At 40.6% G+C, this 18714-nt stretch overlaps 1 protein-coding gene across 1 annotated transcript in view; it reads right to left on the bottom strand.

Annotated features, from left to right (window-relative positions):
- Positions 1-3470: 3470 nt before the first annotated feature.
- XKR4 (XK related 4) overlaps positions 3471-18714 on the bottom strand; it is a 279703-nt gene continuing 264459 nt past the window's right edge. Inside the window, exons 3-4 of the mRNA XM_081111582.1 lie at positions 11953-14100; positions 3471-6268 (exon numbers count right to left, since the gene is read on the bottom strand). Of these exons, the coding sequence (XP_080967708.1) occupies positions 13154-14100 (947 nt within the window). The 3' untranslated portion in view covers positions 3471-6268; positions 11953-13153. The remainder of the gene's footprint in view (positions 6269-11952; positions 14101-18714) is intronic.

The following is an 18714-nucleotide window of genomic DNA, read 5'->3' as shown; positions in this document are numbered from 1 at the left end:
TGGAAAACACTATTTTTTGAGCAAACGAGAATTTTTCATATGTTTTTACCACTTATTTAGGGATAGAATGTTAACTGGAAGTAGCCATGAAAGTTGATAGCAACATCTAAAAGAGCATCACGTGATGATCTACATAATGGCTGAGCCATAGCAGTATAATCACATTTATCTTTGCTAAAAAATCGTTTTCAAGAGTCTCTGGTTTTCAGGCAAGACTCTGGAAATTTTCATGTGGGCTGGAAAGCCTTAAAAGGAATAAAATGTATGGGGCATTCAAATGTCCTTTCCCCCAGTAATTAGATGTATAGCTTATATCTAATAACATGTTGTATCCCCCTGTTTTTTCCTCTAGAATTAAGATTCTACCATTTCAAAGAATTGTCCAGCTCTCACACTGTTTGATTCTGTTTTGCCCCCTTATGGAAAAATCTCCCAATGACACATTCACCCCACTGCCCTTCTCCCACCTGAGCCAGTCCGCCTGAAAAGCTGCCACACCTGTTCTTGTTTCCAGACCCTCACGTCTAGTCAATTTCAGTTTTCTTGTGTAAAAACAAAGGAAAGACATGGATATTTCCCTTTATAGCAAAGGATATTCGGCTGCACTTTTTGTTGAAAAAGTGTTGATGATGGTACCTGGGGGGAAAAGAAGCCCACATTAATTCGACTCACTTCTATACTCATTTTTGGAGTCTAGAAAAAAGAATATTTATCTAAGTCTGGTGTAGTGACACAAATTTTTGTTAATGGATCAGATAATTGCTTGGGTTAAATTCATGCTTCAGAAAGCTTAATACCATGCATGGGAAATGTGTGAGCGATCTGAAATGTTAAGTGTTTGACCTATCACTGGCAACTGAATTTTGGAATCAGAAGATTGTTGAACGTGGATGTGGTGTCAGCGCCAGGTGCAATGTGATTTTTTAACCCTCTTATTGAGATAAACTTTCTGAAACCTTATTTTGTATTTCCAAGAGCCTGCAAATTTGTTTTGCAAAGGAATATAATTATTAAGTAAGGGCACAATGACAATATTTATGCACAACTTTGCTCCACGAAGTCACAGCATTAAAACATTATCTGTGTTGTTAGTATAGTCCCTGGGTGTGTTTTTACTTTAGAATATCGCCTCCATGACTCAATATGGACAAATCAAGTTATTTAGCACACACTTAGGTAAAAAGAAAACATGGGACTTCGGGAGGAAGTTGTCTAGAATGGTGTCTGTGATGTTTCCCCCACTCTTTGTCCTTTACTGTTATTCCCATCTACGTCCGTGCGAGTACATGTGTGTATCAGTGTGTAGCTGAAGCCCTGTGTAAACACTTCTCTGAAATATTTAAAATATTTATAATCTGGAAAATGCATCAACTCAGGAGTTCCAGGCAGAAATAAGGCTTTACACTCTTAAAGGGTTGTAAAGGGAGAGACGTGTCACCTTAGGGATGAAAGCGAATCTCACTGTAAACAATGCACCAATCTAATTTGAATAATATCTATTAGAATTTTCCCTTCCCGACAGCGGGTTCCACACCACCACATGACAATCATTAGTGTTGAACCAGAGTGTCACGCACGCACCCTGGAAACTGTAGCGTGGGATCAGGCACGCAGACTCCTTAGACCTCAGAAGGAGCCCAGTTTTCTGGACACATATAATGAAATGTTTTGTAAAATTCAGTTTGGCTCAGAGGAAGATTGTCATTCTCTACGAAGCTTCTCTGTATAAAGGAGTTAATTTTCTCGTTAAAAAGCTGATAATTGAAAAGACTTGTACATAGACCTTTGAAGGGAAAATTCCCACGTTCACTAAGTGATGAAGAATGATGGTATTCTTTGCTTGGTGAGTTATTGCTGTTGTGCTCCAAACTGCCTGCACCTCCTCCACCACAGCCTGATCCCGGGCGTGCTCAGTTCTCCTTTGTGTGAATACTAGTTATCAAGGGTCAAAGCACTTTGAGAACTCTAAGTATTCTTCACAACACCCTTATGAGGTAGGTAGATAAATATTCTCTCTTTTTACGCATGAAAAAATGGAAAAATGAGGTGGGATGTGAGTTTCTGAGGCTAAAATGACCAACCAAGGATGAGGACACGAGTGCTCAGACCCCCAGACCCTGTGCTTCCATCACCAGACCAAGCCCCTCCATGCCCTGCCCTCCAGAAAGGAACCTATTCCAGAGTGTAAAAGGATACCATGTCATAGAATATATTTAAGCATATTTAAAACAGCCATTAGATGCCCTGGCTGGTGTGGCTCAGTTGGTTGGAGTGTTGTTCCCTTCACTGGAGGGTTGTGGGTTCGATTCCCAGTCAGAGCACATCCCCAGGTTGCAGGTTCAATCCCCAGTCTGGGTGCGTGAGGGAGGCAACTGATGGATGTTTCACTCTCACATTGATGTTTTTTTTTTTTCTCTCTCTCTCTCTCCCTTCCTCTCTCTTTCAAATAAAAAAAAAGTAAAATAAAACAGTAATTATATTCAACACAGGGACTTTCAGTTTTCTATTAAACCATGAATTCCATTCAATTATCACATAAGAGATAACTGGAAAAGAATGTCTCAGGTTTTTGTAGTTGCCAACTAATCATCTCTCTGTTGCCAATTCACCTAAGCATTGAACTAAACATCCTGTCAATAACACGAAGGCATAAATGATTTGGAAAAGGATGCAGTGAAGTAAAAATCGCAAAGAAAAAGCAAAGCAAAGCTAAGTTGGGTAGCAGCTTTGTCATCCTGGAGGCTTTGAAGGGTGTGTGACTAGCAAACAGACCTGCCCCCAACGGAGAATTTACAAAACACAGTTCGCACAGAGCCATGACACCAGTAGCTGGAGCCCTTTGGTACACAAAGTGGAGTGGACACTTGATTTTCAGGAAACTTCTGCATCTGATGGCAGGAGGGACTCAGTGAGGAAGGGAACTGCCTACCCCATGAAGTCTTTCTAAGTTGGCACTAAATGTAGGATTTGACACAACCAAAACACTTTCTAAGAACCTACAAACATTTTGATATTCTCTGGCAATCCCCTCATGATCTTTGCATAGCTGAGTCCCTCCCAGTGGTCCGTGTGCCTGTTTGTTGTCAATGCCTTGGGGAAAGTTTTACAACATAAGCACACTTCAAAGAAAATTGGGCTGAATTGTTTGCCTCTTTCTCTTGCCAGCTTCAGAACAGTAAGTAAGGTAAGCACACAATTTGAGGAAATACACATGCTCACCAATCCAGAACCAAATCTGAGGAAACAAGGAAGAAATGTCCACAAAGAATCATAAATATAAGAGTTGTATGAATAGCTCAAGCATCCTTTCTGGAAAATCAATTTCTCTTTGATATCATTTTTTTTTCTTTTAATGGTGACTGTAAAGAAAACACCAGTATTCTAATATGCAATAACCAGTTGGTCTTTGGCAATCAGAATGACATCGACCAATCAAGCCACAAGAAAAAAAAGTATTTTTTTTTTAATTTGGGGAAAAAAAGATTTTACTTCTATCGATACTATAAAATTCACCATGAAGTAACTGCATCAAGCAGTTTAAACTATTCTATGCCCAAAGATATAAGAAATTCTTAAAATTAAAACTCCCATTTGAAGAATAAAAAGTTAACAAATTTGTATTTCCCTTGAACAATTCTGTCAAACATTGTGAATGACTAACCTTATGTGAAGAGCAGAGGGGTAACTATAAAATAATGAAAGATGGAAAAGGGCCGAATGAAAAGGTTCCTTGCCAGGAAGGGCCGAGTGTCGGAAGCAGCCCTGTGGTGCAATCACGTGTGAATACAGCCTCTCACACCTCTTTCATTCATGTGTTTGTTGAAAGTAAATAAACATCAAATAGCATTTCTCTGCATTATTTACTTCTCTTTGCACAACAAAGAGCTTTTATTTAGCAGCAGAGTATCACCAGCAGCAGATTACTGCACAAGGAAGTTAAACTCCATTCCTACAACACCTGAGCATTTTCTGTCTCTCTAGGCAACACCCAACAACCAGAGGAAAAACTGTGATTCAAGCACCTAGATTTTCCCAAATATCCAGATGTTTGACATCACAAAGACCAAATTTACTCCTTGAGTGACCTAATGCTTCACTTCCATTGGGAGATGTGCATTCATGGGGACAGTCTTTGTTTTTTAATAACACCATAGTGTCCACTTCAGTTTAGTGAAGATGGCTTAGCAACCACCTGGAAAATTCAGATGTTAAAAGCCCCCAATGACAAGAAATTTAATCGTGAGGAACAATCAGAGCTTTAGGGCTATCAATGGTTTAGTAATTTTGTCTACATTGAACAATTGTTTTTTTCCCCCTTCCATTATTCTAAAAATCATTCTCACAAGAATTATTTTTCCAACGTGGGGATCGATGCACAGACTAGCGGATGGCAGAATCAAGACCCAAAATACAGTTAAACGAGTCGGTTACTATGTGAAAGCCAGTTTAGTGAGTGTGAACACAGGACCGTGTGATGTCATGAACTATTGACAATGGGATAATGAGCAAGGCCATGGTGACCCTGCATCTCACGGTGGTTAAAATGAGGGATAATTCGATGGATCATGCCCTGCAAGCAAAAGTACTTACAAGATCTTAACCTATCGCATCTTATAACCCACCAGAAGCTGTTGGCAGCTGCAGTGTCCAAGGAGAATTGTCCTGGGGGACAGTTTCCTTAAGGACAGAGTTAGGCTCAGACAGGAAACCATGGCATCGCCTCTCTCTTCCCACTGCACTCATGCTTTGGCCTTTCATAAACAGACACATCTATTGTCATGGTTATTAAACGGCAGTGCCACCTTGAACCTCTGCTCTAGAAGAAGGCAAGTATTCCTGACGACCCACTGACGGGTTTCCTCTTCAATCTCCACACCCCGACCTCTACATGAATAGAAACCTTCTGTCCTAACACTACTCAGAGGCACGCTTACTCATAAGCCTTATGGAAGAGAATGGTTTATTGCTCCTGTGTCTCCACAATCAACCAACTCATGGTAGATTAGAGTACCTTTTGTGCCTATTTTGGCTGTGGAGATCAGGAAATGAACATTTTCTTCCATGTGTTGGTTTCCATTGCCTTGACACTGCAAATTAGTCACATGGTGGCAGGCCACTTTTATTACCATTAAATTTCACTTCTGAAAATGACTTGCCAGGGGAGGGGACGCAGCATGACACTGGCGCCTAAAACGGGGACTATCGCTCAGGAAAAACATCTTTGAAACACAAGGAAAATGACCCCTGCTTCTTTTTCTTATTTTTTTTTCCCATTTAGATTGCTTGGTGGATAAATCAGATGACTTTTACTCATTCATTTATGGTTAACTCCTAAAATTCTTATATGAAGGCATTTAGACAGAAAACATAACACCTTATAGATGCCTGACTTGGTTGCAAACTCTGAAACTATAACGTGAACTCGATTCATTCTTACCCTGCAGCTCAAAGTGTTCTTTAAAAAAAGAGAAGCAAGTGGAGAAGAAGCACGGTTTTAAATTAGGAGACGATCTGTTTACGTATACGGGAACTGAGAATGTGAGATCGGGGATTTTAGAGTCACAACCAAGGTTTTGCCAGGGTCTAAGCAACAGGAGAGCCAGTTCCACATACAAATGCATCTCCGTTTGAAACTGGCAGTGTCACCACCTAGCAAGGCAGGAATCAAATTATTCAATAGCTACAGCCATGCAGATTTTACCTCTGAAACTGAATTATAAATTTGATTTGTATAAATTTGTTATTACAATGCTGACAACGGCACTTCCAAGAAATGAAGTAAGGGCAGCAGCTATACCCAGACAGATCAATCATGAAACAGGTGACAATATCATTTTTTTTTTCCATTTTCAAACACAAGTAGATTTGTATTCATTGAAAGTGAGTCCCTGTGACCCAGTACCAATTTTCTGAGTGATGCAAGGCCCCAGGAATCCATTGAATCCTTTTTCCTTTTTCTTTTTTTTTTTCCAAAGCAGTGCTTACTGCCAAAAGCAAATGAAGTGGGTGAATATTCATAGCATGGATGATGAGGAAGCAGGAGCAGGAATTCCCAAGTGCTCTACTTCACCGGGGTCTTTCTCTTTGGCCGGCCGGGCACATCACCACACAGCACAGAGCGCAGGGCCCCTTCCCACTAACTGATTGATTTTCCCTTGCAGTGGCTTGGCTACCATATTACAAGTCAAGAATTTGCAAGATTCAAGGGTCTGTTGAATGAACGAACGCAAATCACCTTCAGGAAAACTTGACAAATTCCCAGACGGTTCTGTAAAAAAAGAGAAGGGAATCGATGGTATCAGCAATATGCAGCTTGTGACATGGAGGCTTGCTGTCTGCGGGTGGCTGGCTTCCCCCCTTCCCCTTTCTCGGGGCAGGAGAGGTTTTTTTCTTTTCACACAACACCAAGCTTCTGATTCAGACCAAGGAAAATGTTGCACTCCGGGCTTTCGCAACATACGTCAGAGATCTGTTTCCCTTTCTATGTACAATACATTAGAGGGGTTCCTAAAGGAAGTCAACTATTTTAGTTCTTTGAAAGAAGGAGATAAAATGACAATTCGCTGACTAGCTGACAGACCTCCTTTGCTTACAGGACATGTGCGATTGCTCCCAACTTAAACAGAATAAGAACTTCCAGAGGGCTATCCGTGGTCGGCAAACTCATTAGTCAACAGAGCCAAATATCAACAGTACAACGATTGAAATTTCTTTTGAAAGCCAAATTTTTTAAATTTAAACTATATAGGTAGGTACATTGTTATTAACTTAATTAGGGTACTCCTAAGGCTTAGGAAGAGCCACACTCAAGGGGCCAAAGAGCCGCATGTGGCTCGGGAGCCGCAGTTTGCCGACCACTGGAAGCCACAGGTCAAAGGTCAGTTGCTAAATTAATGCAACAGTACCTAACACACCCAAACACAAGAGCTCATCGTCCAGAATTACAATGGGTTGAAATGCCTGTGTTGATTAAGACATGTTCTACTGGTTTGTAATCACATAGGTATCTCTTAAAATAATAGAAACCTGAACTACATTTTCCGCATACTTGGGAGTTGTTTTAGAATTTACTGATAATGAATTAACTTGAAATAATTGTGTTGATTTGATACCAGAATGCCACCAGAACAGTTAGATTAAATTAGCTTAAACTCAACATCTCCATTTGTTAATACTTGTAGCATTTAATGAAATAAGAATTTGATTATTTCCATTTTAATGCAAATCAAGCAATAGAGAGAGAAGGGGGCTACCAGCTTAATTTTGTAGACGAGTGTATAATAAAAACACGAAACCTTACATTTTCCGAAATTCTAATAACAGAGTAGGTGACAGGCTGCAATAATAACACAAGAGAAAATTGTGTTGGTACTGTTCTGGTAATACTTGCTTATCACGTTGATTAATGAGTTTTGATGTTAATCTCTTTTGTTAAACATCCTTGCTCTGCAGACATTGCATCGGTAACTATGCTTTTCTTGTTTAGTGCAATGGCTAAAACCGGGCGGGGGGAGGTGTTATGAGTCACAGTCAGGGTAATGGGGGTGTAAACCTACAAATCATGCCTTGGACCTCACACCATCAACTATTTTATTGACGCCCAATGGGACTCACCAAGGAATTCTTTTAATTCTGTGGAATCTGTAAAAATTAATATATATTTTTTCTTTCCTTCCTGAACTGAACTGTGAGAAAATCTAAGGAAGTAATAACCAAAGAGAAATTTGATTTAGCCAGTGTTTCTGACATATGATGTCAGTATATTATTTGTCAGTAAAATATTTTAGCAAAACAATTAGACATTTCAGGGACATTAACCCACCCCTTATTTAGCAGAACACAGGCCACAGAGGTTGACTGAAGTTTTTCATATTTCGGGGCTAGATCACTGGGTACAAAATAACAAAAGTCTGATTTTTTCCTTGCAGCATCTAGAGAAAGAACTCCAAATAGATGGTGAAACAATGTGATACCTTAAATCAGCGGTTCTCAACCTGTGGGTCGCGACCCCTTTGGCGGTCGAACGACCCTTTCACAGGGGCCGCCTAAGACCATCCTGCATATCAGATATTTACATTATGACACATCACAGTAGCAACATTACAGTTATGAAGTAGCAACGAAAATAATTTTATGGTTGGGTCACCACATGAGGAACTGTATTTAAAGGGCCAGAAGGTTGAGAACCACTGCCTTAAATACTCCAGGGAGTTTCTGAACTCCTCATTTCTCTGCTGTGAGAGCAGGTTGTGTGCGAGCTCGCCTAATTGCTACAATTGGCAAAATTAAATGGCTCATCGTGTTTTTATACAATTCCACCCACATTGCGCAGAGTTTTGCTTTTGACTGAGTAATTATACTGTGGAGGCTGTTGACACAGACACATACTGACACAGCATCTGGATAAGACCTCTGTCCATGGACAGTCTGCTGCGGAGAGTCCTGAGTGAGGGAGGAGGTGCTGCCCGACTGTCATTCCACAGCCTGACCCAGGTAAGGGCCAGAGATTTGGAAACGGGCGTGGGTGGTAGAGGGAGGTGGCCCGTCCTTAGCCATTTTGAAATGCCCCAGCTTCAGATGGGGGGCGGGGGGAAGGTGTTATGAGTCACAAGCTGGCTAAAGCAATCATTTTGATTGTTGTCAAAGTGACACTGGATTCCTGAAGATAAATGAACATGAGCTCATCTGCATCCATCACTGAAGTGATAGAATCAGCCACGTCAGGCCTGCTGTGTTTTCATCATGCACTTCAGCCACGCTCTGAGCTACATTTCTGAAAGGCGGTCTGAGCTATTTTTAAAAAGGCTTTAAGGAACTCTCCTCAGAGAAGCAGGCATCTCATCCAAGCTTTATATAGAAACAGTAATGGCTAATGGCAAAGACGTGTGAGAATGCAGGGGAGCGCATATTTCCTCTAGAAAATGGTTCATTAGAAAAAAGTATCTCTGGATTTTTGTCTAAACATTGTGTCAGAATTTCCTTCCGCTCAATGGCATTTGGTGCATTTAAAGGTAAATGTGTCACCTTACACAACCCTGGTAAGGACACCAGAGGTTTTCTTTGCTCAATTCAATCAGTTCAGAGCAAAAAACTTTGAAATGACTCAAAACGTTTCTTTTCAGCTTCTTAAAGGATGAGATCCTTAAGAACTGATAAAGCTCATTCAAGCTAAAAGTGCTAGATTGTATCTAGGTACTTCCAGCTGAAGTTCATAGGTGTGTTCCTATCTTATAGACAGGCACTGCAAGCTTGAGTTGATGCTGAAAAATGAGGAGGAAGAAGTTTTATTTATCTAAAAGCTCATGTGTGAGTAACATACCAATATATATGCATAAAAAGGGAGCATTTACTTTATCCCTTTCATCTGTTACTCTAGTGTGTGTGTGTGTGTGTGTGTGTGTGTATGATTTATAACATACACACACATATAGGATTATATTTTTTAAAAACATCATTGAGATGTCAATTTTTCCCATTTAGTTTTAAGTTCTCATTGCTATCACTTCATTCATTCATAGATCAAAATAAAGTGAGCATTTAGAAAATAAGCATAAATACTTCATTATACTTTATCTTCAGGTTACATTTATATATTTCGCTAGTACTTGAACTGCAAATTTTTGCTATGTCAGTAAGAATTTATTTCATTTGTTGAGGTCTCCGCATTATCATAAATGAATAGTAACTGATTGTCTGCCAAGTCAATATTACTGGACGAGACAGAACACAGTTAAGTAGGACAAAGCAAATGTATGAAGAGAATTTAAAGGACATCGTCATTTTGGGGGGCCAAACTTGGACTTAGGTAAAAAAATTATTTTCTTCCACACAAGTACTTGAAGTCTGTGTGGTCAAGATATATATATATTTTTTTAATATTAACTATGGTTTTATTTTAAAATGCTACTTTGAAGGTGAAAATATTTATAATATTTTCTTTTAGAAAATTGAATGGTCCTATGCAAAAAGTGGGTAGTGAGAGCAGACCCCTCCTCTTCAAGAAGTCCAATAAGCTCCTGCACAGGATGTTGGAGCCCACAGAGAAAAAGTCCAGCATTTCCAGTCTGTATGCTAACCATGGCTTCTTCCTTGTGATTCCCCACTTACTCTCTGTGGAGGGTTTAATGGCAGATTGAAAACGAAATCTTAGGAAGAACTAAAATATCAACACAAATATCAAACTCTGTTCCTTGGTACATTGACAATGTCTCTTTAATTCCTAACACTTTACACTCTCTGTTATCCGTGTGTCTAGAAACTAATGAGCTGTCATCACCACACAGTCCAATGGCTGTGCTTTCTAAGTCATGGGAGATTAAATCATGATTTACCTTGGGAGTATATTTTTGTTGTTATAATCTTGAGAAAAATTGTAATTTATTACATGTAGGAGATGTCATTTCCTTAACAAGAATTTTTTTTTTACTAAAACATCATAATCTTCAAGTATGTTGGATAACAGAGTATTTACAGTATTTGGGAAATTATTGAAAAATTCAAACTTCTTACACCCTCCTGACTACATTCTCACCTCCAAGACAAAGCACAGTACATCATCTTTTTTAAAATTCACATAGCACTCATTTTGACTCTTAACATGTTAAATGGGGGATACAGTTGAGAAATAATTTAAGACTTAGATGTTTGAAGAGTGATAGAGCCTGTGGCATTTGTGTTGATTAACACTATTGTTCTGTTATCTGTTATTTGCTCATGGAATCAAAGGTATAGTTCAACTGAGCAATTCAGTTTCCAAAGATCATCAATTAAAAGGTGTATTGGAAACAATAAAGCTAATAACTCATGGTTCTGCATAAAAGTGGAGAGTTTGTCAATGTAATCATTTTTTTCCTTTTACAGTGGGGGTAGAATGTTTTCACCAATTGCTGACAAGAGGGGTATTTTCCTGGGCCTTTACTGGTGACTCGGCAATCTTTTCACGTCCAATCAAAAGATCATTGTTTTTTTAGTGAAAATCTTGCTTGGAGGATCAAATCACAGCAGAATAGGAAAGTATGTCTGCTGATAAAAATCGTCTACTTTTAAACATTGCTTTAGGGCTTGTACCAAAAGAAGTCCTATGTTGAGTGCTCTATCATTTCCTGTGGATGCCATCACGGGGACAGCAGTCTTTGTATGGCACACCCATTACAGGGGGTGGCTAAAGACCTTGACCATTTTAAGTTAATTGGACAGTCCCAATAACTGGATAATGAAGTTAAACTGACAGTTTTTCTTTTTTAGAGACTTGACTAATATGTCAGTTGGGTTAATATAAACTAGGGAAGGAAATTTAAAACATCTTCCACTGTGGGCAAGTTTGTCATAATGGATGGATGAAAGTAACCATTTACATCTTTGATTTCCTGGAAAACAATGGCCAGTCTTGACAAGCCCTTTCTAGTTAAGCTGACTCTCTCTTCACCTGATATCCTGACAGCACCCCTGGCCAGGTTCCTGGGGACACAGACATGGCACAGTCGGGTGATTATGCAAAAGGCAAGTGTTCTCAATCTGCCAAGGCAGACTGATGGAATTTGTGGACCAGTTTCTGACATCCCAAGTAATTGTGATGCTTAGAGTATTTTAAACAGTTCCAGGTCTATAAAAAAGTGATAATGCCTATATGTATACCCTATATTTCTTTATTACAAAAATATTGAAATAATCCATGAGTTATTCCACTCTGCACCAATTATAAAAAAAATACTATCAAAGTTTGGCTGGCACTTTTAATGCAACAAAAAGCACCATGACCGAGGACCCTGGGAACAGGAAATGGGGAACGCTTACTTGCTGTACGGAGGTATTTGAAACCAGAAGCTTGCTGTAAGAGTACAACTTTACAAATGATTCAAATGCAAATCTTAGCTGGATCTAGTGATAAGCCCTCAACCAGTTCAGAAGGGTTTTCCCCTAGCATATTCACTGCATTTGTCTGCTCATACTTACTAAAAAGTGTCCCAAAGCCTCTAAAAGACACATCACTTTGACCTTGAATTGGTGGTGGTGGGGGTGGAGTCTGTACACAGTGGAGAACTTGAATGTTCATTCTAGTTTCTGCTTCTGTGGGGCTCCTGCTGCTCCATCTCAGTTATCCAGGGCTTCCAGGTGAATCCTGGGATCGGACGGTGTCTGGCACTAGAAAGATGGGGCATGGCGTGTTCTGGAATCATGCCTACCTGAGCTCAGGCAGAGCCACGCCTTCTGAGATCTGACACATCCAGTTCCAACCCGGTCCTCTCTCGCCAATCTGCTCTTACGTTCCAATGTGCGCTGCACAGGCCGGGAAATCACGCTCATTTTGCCTTTTTTCCCACTTTCTCTTCTGGTATTTATTAAATTTTTGCAATTGAATACTGAATCACGATTACCATGTACTTTGTCACTAAGTTAGCGAGCTCCTTGGTCTTACCAAACGCCATACATGTGCTGCATAGGATTTCTGTCATTAAAGATGTTCTCAACTGGAAACTTAAGATTAAAAAACCAATCCTGAAATGTGTTGAAAACGAACCATTCCTTCACTTCTAATACACGTGTAAACACACTTGAGTTTGCTGTCCACTGGACAGGCTTTTCACACATGGTATGTATTGGTTTCCAAATGAGCATGGTCTATGAATTCTTTTCTAAGCAGTACTACTTTTTTTCTGGAGTCTTGAGGGATATATTCTCTCCCGGTTTTAATATTCCTGTGAGAATCAGAGCTTTTCATCAAGAAAAATCACCTAAGCTATTTTGACAGAGGACTGGTGTTGTGTGTGTGTTAGTGTATGTGTGTGCATGTATGTGTGTTATGACACTATATTTTTATGCAGAGATCAGTTAATTTCATCAAAACACCCTAGGGATCAGAGGCAACATTTTCCATAATTCATAGGACCCTCGGGTGGATGCTCTGAAAGACAGTGTAGGACAAGTTGGTAGCAACCAGGAGTCCTCCCAGTGGCAGGAGACTGTCGGGGCTGCTGTTTGAAAGAAGACCAGCAGCAGGCAGTCAGCTGATGGAGGGTCAGACAGTAACCATGACGACGGTCAGACTACAAGCATGACAGCTCATTTCCCTACTCTAGGATGGAGTTTCATTATTGCCACAGGCCTGCCACCACCCTTTCTCTGGCAGTTGTGGCTCCTCCCAGTTGTTTTGTTTTTATAAAGTGGTTTCATACTCCAACCGCTCCTGAATAAGGGCATCATCTTTGTACTGCAGCCTTGGAGGAGACGGTGAACATTCAAAGGCTAAAATGGCCTTTCGGAGGCTTCGGTCCAAAACATGTCTCTCCCACGCTGGGTACCTATTCCTGAACAGGTCAATTTTAATGACAGATTCTTCAATCCGTGGTGGGCGCGATGATGGGGTGGATGGGGCTGTGGGTCTCACCTGGAAGACAGGTACACACCCATCCCGCTCTGCAAATTTCTGGTCGCGGTCACTGACAACACTGCGGTTGTTGGAGATGGACCGCAGCGTGCTCGTGGCCACTTCTGGAGGCAGGGTGAAGGCAGCGGCGGGGTCCTCACAAGCACAACTTGGCGACTGCCCGAATCTGGGTCCATTGGGGTGAAAGAAGGCATAATACATCAGCATAAAAACCACGCCCGTTAAAAAGCTGCTGAACACCACACACAGCGCCGGGATGGCAAATGCATCTGCAATCTGGGGAGCCTTGTAGAGGTACCAGAGGGCACTCAAGGCTGTATTTTCCAAAAGGATCACAAAATAGTAAATGAAGAGCCTGCAGCGAGTCCTGCCTTCCTTGACGTTGAACCAGCTGAAGATGTAGATGATCCCCACCACCATGTCGAACACGATCTCTTCCCATTTGGTGATACAGAATTCTGTCTCACAGTGGACGATCCAGAAGGTCATGATGCACCAGTGAAGGACGATGAAGATCCCAAAGTACAGCTGGAAAACCGAGGCAAAGAGGGCAAAGGTGATGACCCTGGCAGCGATGGTGAAGAAGTGCCAGCAGAACTGGATGACAACAGCCATGTAGCTGATGGGCTTCTTGTCATCTCGGGAGTCCCGGAGGGCCTTCTGGTATGAGGCCAAGGCCCAAGCCAGAGATACCAGGGAGGCTGCCGCTGTGAAACCTACAAAGGCAAACAGGAAGACATTCTGTCAAGAGTGAGATGCAGTGTTGTCTCCGGGAAATAGTCGTGCGGGCTGGGGGCTTGAGACAGGCTAGCTTTGACCTCAGCAAAGATTGTAATTTCTCTGAGTTTTAGCTGGGCCTAACACTCAGAGGGGGCTCCTCGTTATCTGTCCTCGATGGGACCCAACCACATGGAGAAGTCATGAACTAATCATGGAATGTAGGATCTGGAAATGGAGTGGGGTTTAACTTCCACGTGTTTGGTGTACACAGACTCAGGAGGTAGTTTTGTGTAGTGGGAATAGAGCCGTGGGTTGGAGGTTAACAACATTGGGTTGCTGTTTCAACTTTGCCACTTATTACCTGGCATGACTTTGGACAATTGTTTAAAGTGGTGTCCTCATTTATAAAGTAGATGATCTCCAAGGCTCCCTGGCAGCTTTGAGACTCTGTGATCTAAAAGCATGAACAGTCCCAGGAAACTCGAGGGGCTAGCTGGTTTCCCATTCTGCTTCTGAACAAGAAAGTTGACTTAAGAATAAGAAAAGGAGCCCTAGCCAGTTTGGCTCAGTGGATAGAGCATTGGCCTGCGGACTGAAGGGTCCCAGGTTCGATTCCAGTCAAGGGCATACGCCTAGGTGGAGGACTCCATCCCCAGTGGGGGGCGTGCAGGAGGCAGCCAGTCTATGGTTCTCATCATTGATATTTCTATCTCTCTCTCCCTCTTCCTTCCTCTCTGAAATCAATAAAAATATGTTTTTAAAATATAAGAAAAGGAGTCCATAGAACCTTATTGGCCGTGTTTCGTGTGATACCTGCTGTGCAGTTTGTTCCTCATATAATCTGACACTTGCTACTACAGCTTTTGTATATTCCTTACTGTCTTTCCCTTAGAAGAAGAAATGTCTGCTCACTCTCATCTCTGAATCTTTCATAAATTAAAGATTATACAGAAATCACTCCTCAACCACTTCTCTTACTTTTCGGTTAGTATTCTTTCTCAAAGAATGTTTCCAAAATTTAAAAATCATTTGTATTGCTTCCTTTCACTGTTGCTCCATTTACCTTGTCTGAAACATCACCTTGATGGTCCAGATGTCCACAGGACTCACTATAAACACACACTGGCCTCTTCTAGGAGCGAGATGGTTTGGGAATTCCACTTTGTCACTGAAACGTTATATCAGTTTGCATTGCAGCTGGTGTACTTATTGAGTTGTACCAAGACTTACCAAGACCACAAATGGTTTTGTGTTCTAAAGTCCTGCTGGCTTTGCTTCACCAAATTCTCTTACTCATCATAACCAGGCCACTTTATAGTCTTCTCCCGCTATGGAAGTAATAGGAGGGGATTGCCAAGAACTTGTAATGGGACAGGTACTTTCCCTTTTTATATTTCAATAGAGAAGAGCTGTTGTCTCTGGTTCTTGAAAATGAATTTAAAAAGTGACTCTTCTGGAAAAGAGCCACATTAATTGATAGAAAAAACATTCAACTTCAATAATTATTTCTTACTTATTCTCCTTGAGTAAGATGAACTCCAAAGAATAATTATCAGTAAAGAAAGTGTTTTCCAACATCCACGTCTCATATCTATTCCCAATAAAGTCTGTATAATGCCTCATCCTACACTGGACCTTCAGTTTTTCTCTGGCCAGCACAAAAATATTTTATTACTGTAACTCTCAGGCAGTTATAGCAATATTTTTAGGGCAGTTGGAGACCAGTACACAAAGGAGTTTATGTTAATGTAATTTCTACATGGTGGAAACATATTCACCAATGATACATCAATTACAAAGCAAATTCATAAGTGAAAAGAGAGGGAAGGAGAAAATGTTTACAAAAGAAGAAAGAAGGTTAGGGGATGGGAAATAAAAGGTGATGGAATAATGACTGTGAATTATATACTTATTATAGTTTAGGATATAAGAACAGAAGTTGTGCAATTTTAATTTCAACACTGTGTGTTGCATAGATGGTACTCTTTGCCAGTACCATTAGCAACGGTACTAACTGCTTCTCGAATAGACTGTTCTCTTTATGCTTTTAAGCTGTGAATGGATTGCAGCTTCTCCACAGGCACAGCTTCCTTTTATTACCAGCCCACATCCTGTAGGACAGTGTTTAAACACAGCGCCACCTTCAGGAAGATCCAGCATGGTCCCTCAGGCTTGAGCAAAACAGTGGAGTGGACTAGATCAGGATTGTCAGATCAGGGTACCAGTTTGCACAAGAAAATTTTATTAAAGGCTGTTTGTCAAAGCAGTGAAAAAGAGTAAAACAGCATCATAAAATTATCCGTTGTCAGATTTAAAAGAATTAAAAAATTAGCTTAGTTCAAATTCTTTTGTAATTTTTATACCTTTTATTAATTCCACCTGCTTTGACACTCAAGTAACTTGTTAAGACTATTCTGGCAGTGGAAAAATGAAGATTTTTCTATCAGTCTTTCTTTCTGTGTATCTTACAATTTAAGACATACTCACTAATGATACATGTGATAAGGGGTTAATTTCCAAAATATATAAAGAACTCATACAACTCAACACTAGGAAGACAAACAATCCAATTAAAAAATGGGCAAAGGACATGAATAGATACTTCTCCAATGAGGACATACAATGCCAAGAGACATATGAAAAAATGCTCAATGTCACTAATGATCAGAGAGATGCAAATTAAGGCCACAAGGAGGTATCACATCACACCTGCTAGAATGGCTACTATCAATAAATCAACAAACAACAAGTGCTGGTGAGGATGTGGAGAAAAGGGAACCCTAGTACACTGCTGGTGGGAATGCAGACTGGTGCAGCCACTGTGAAAAACAGTATGGAGTTTCCTCAAAAAATTAAAAATGGAACTGCCGTTTGACCTAGTGATCCCACTTGGGACTATATCCTAGGAATCCCGAAACACCAATCAGAACAAAATATATGCACTTCTATGTTCATAGCAGCACAATGTACGATAGCTAAGATCTGGAAACAGCCAAGTGCCCTCAGAAGATGAGTGGATAAAAAAGCTGTGGTATGCCCTGGCCGGTTTGGCTCAGTGGATAGGGTGTCAGCCTGCGAACTCAAGGGTCCAGGGTTCGATTCTGGTCAATGGCATGTACCTTGGTTGCGGGCACATCCCCGGTTGGGAGTGTGCAGGAGGCAGCTGATCGATGTTTCTCTCTCATCGATGTTTCTAACTCTCTGTCCCTCTCCCTTCCTCTCTGTAAAAAATCAATAAAATATATTTTTTTAAAAAGCTGTGGTACATTTATATAATGGAATACTATGCAGCAGTAAAAAAGAAAGGATCTCTTACCCTTTGAGACAGCATGGATGGACCTGGAAATTATTATGCTAAGTGAAATAAGCTAGTCAGAGAAAGACAATTATCACATGATCTCAGTTATATGTGGAATCTAATGAACAAAATAAACTGATGAACAAAATAGAACCATAGACATGGAAGAACGGAACAGACTGATAGATCTCAGAGGGAAGGGCGATGGGAAGAGATTAACCAAAGAATTTATATGCATATATGCATAGCCCATGGACACAGACAAGAGTGAGGTAAAGGTCTAAGGTGGGATGGGAGCCAGGTGGAGGGGGACCCAAGGGGGGAAAGTGGGCGACATCTGTAATACCCTCAATAATAAAAATAATTTTTAAACAAGTGTGAATCATGACCAATTACTTTATAAATTCTCTGACTTAGCAAAAATTAGAATTTCCCTTGTTCATTTGATTATGATCTTCTTTTTCATCTGTTTAGCAATTAGTTTTTAGAAGGTAAATATATTCCTGAACAGAAAATATAGGGCCATTTTAGAGTTACTCCTCATTACAAATTTATACCTGTCATGAAATGCTTAGTTCCCAGTTTTTACAAAACACTGTGAAATAAAATCTGTACACCTGTCATGTGGTTTGTTGTCTGGGTGTAAAGGAGAATTCCTGGAAATCCCCAGAGAACACTTTAGAGCAGCAGTTCTCAACCTGTGGCCGCGACCCCCTTGGGGGTCGAACGATGCTTTCACAGGGGTCGTATAAGACCATCAAAAAACACATATATAATTACAAATTGTTTTTGTGATTAATCACTATGCTTTAATTATGTTCCATTTGTAACAATGAAATTGGGGGTCACCACAACATGAGGAACTGCATTAAAGGGTCGCGGCATTAGGAAGGTTGAGAACCACTGCCTTAGAGGATTTAGGATTTACAGCCTACTTTTCTAAATGTATGGAGTTCGGGGAATTGAATCAAGTACTCTAATTCTATGATTTTTCAACAGACAGAATGAGTCCGTCTCTTTCCTTCTCCTGTTGAAGGGAATAACCACAACCCTTGGCCCACAACAGGCCAGCCAACGGTTACAGTCTCAGGGAACCACCTGGCCACTGACCCATCTTCACAACCAAACTGCAGCTGGTGAGGAGGAGCTCTTCCTTTTTGCTTAAAAAGTTATTATTATATAAAACTTCTGACATATACAAAAGCAGAGAGAATAATACAATAAATAGCTATACCCTTCTTGCCAATCAACTGGTCTTTTACTAAACTCCATCTTAAGGGAAGCATAACTTTTGGCCAGCAGGGGGACCCCT

Source organism: Myotis nattereri (assembly GCF_964212035.1).
Source record: "Myotis nattereri genome assembly, chromosome: 17".
Taxonomy (NCBI): Eukaryota; Metazoa; Chordata; class Mammalia; order Chiroptera; family Vespertilionidae; genus Myotis; species Myotis nattereri.
Note: the sequence above shows the minus strand (reverse complement) of the source record. Positions and strands in the feature narration are given on the sequence as shown.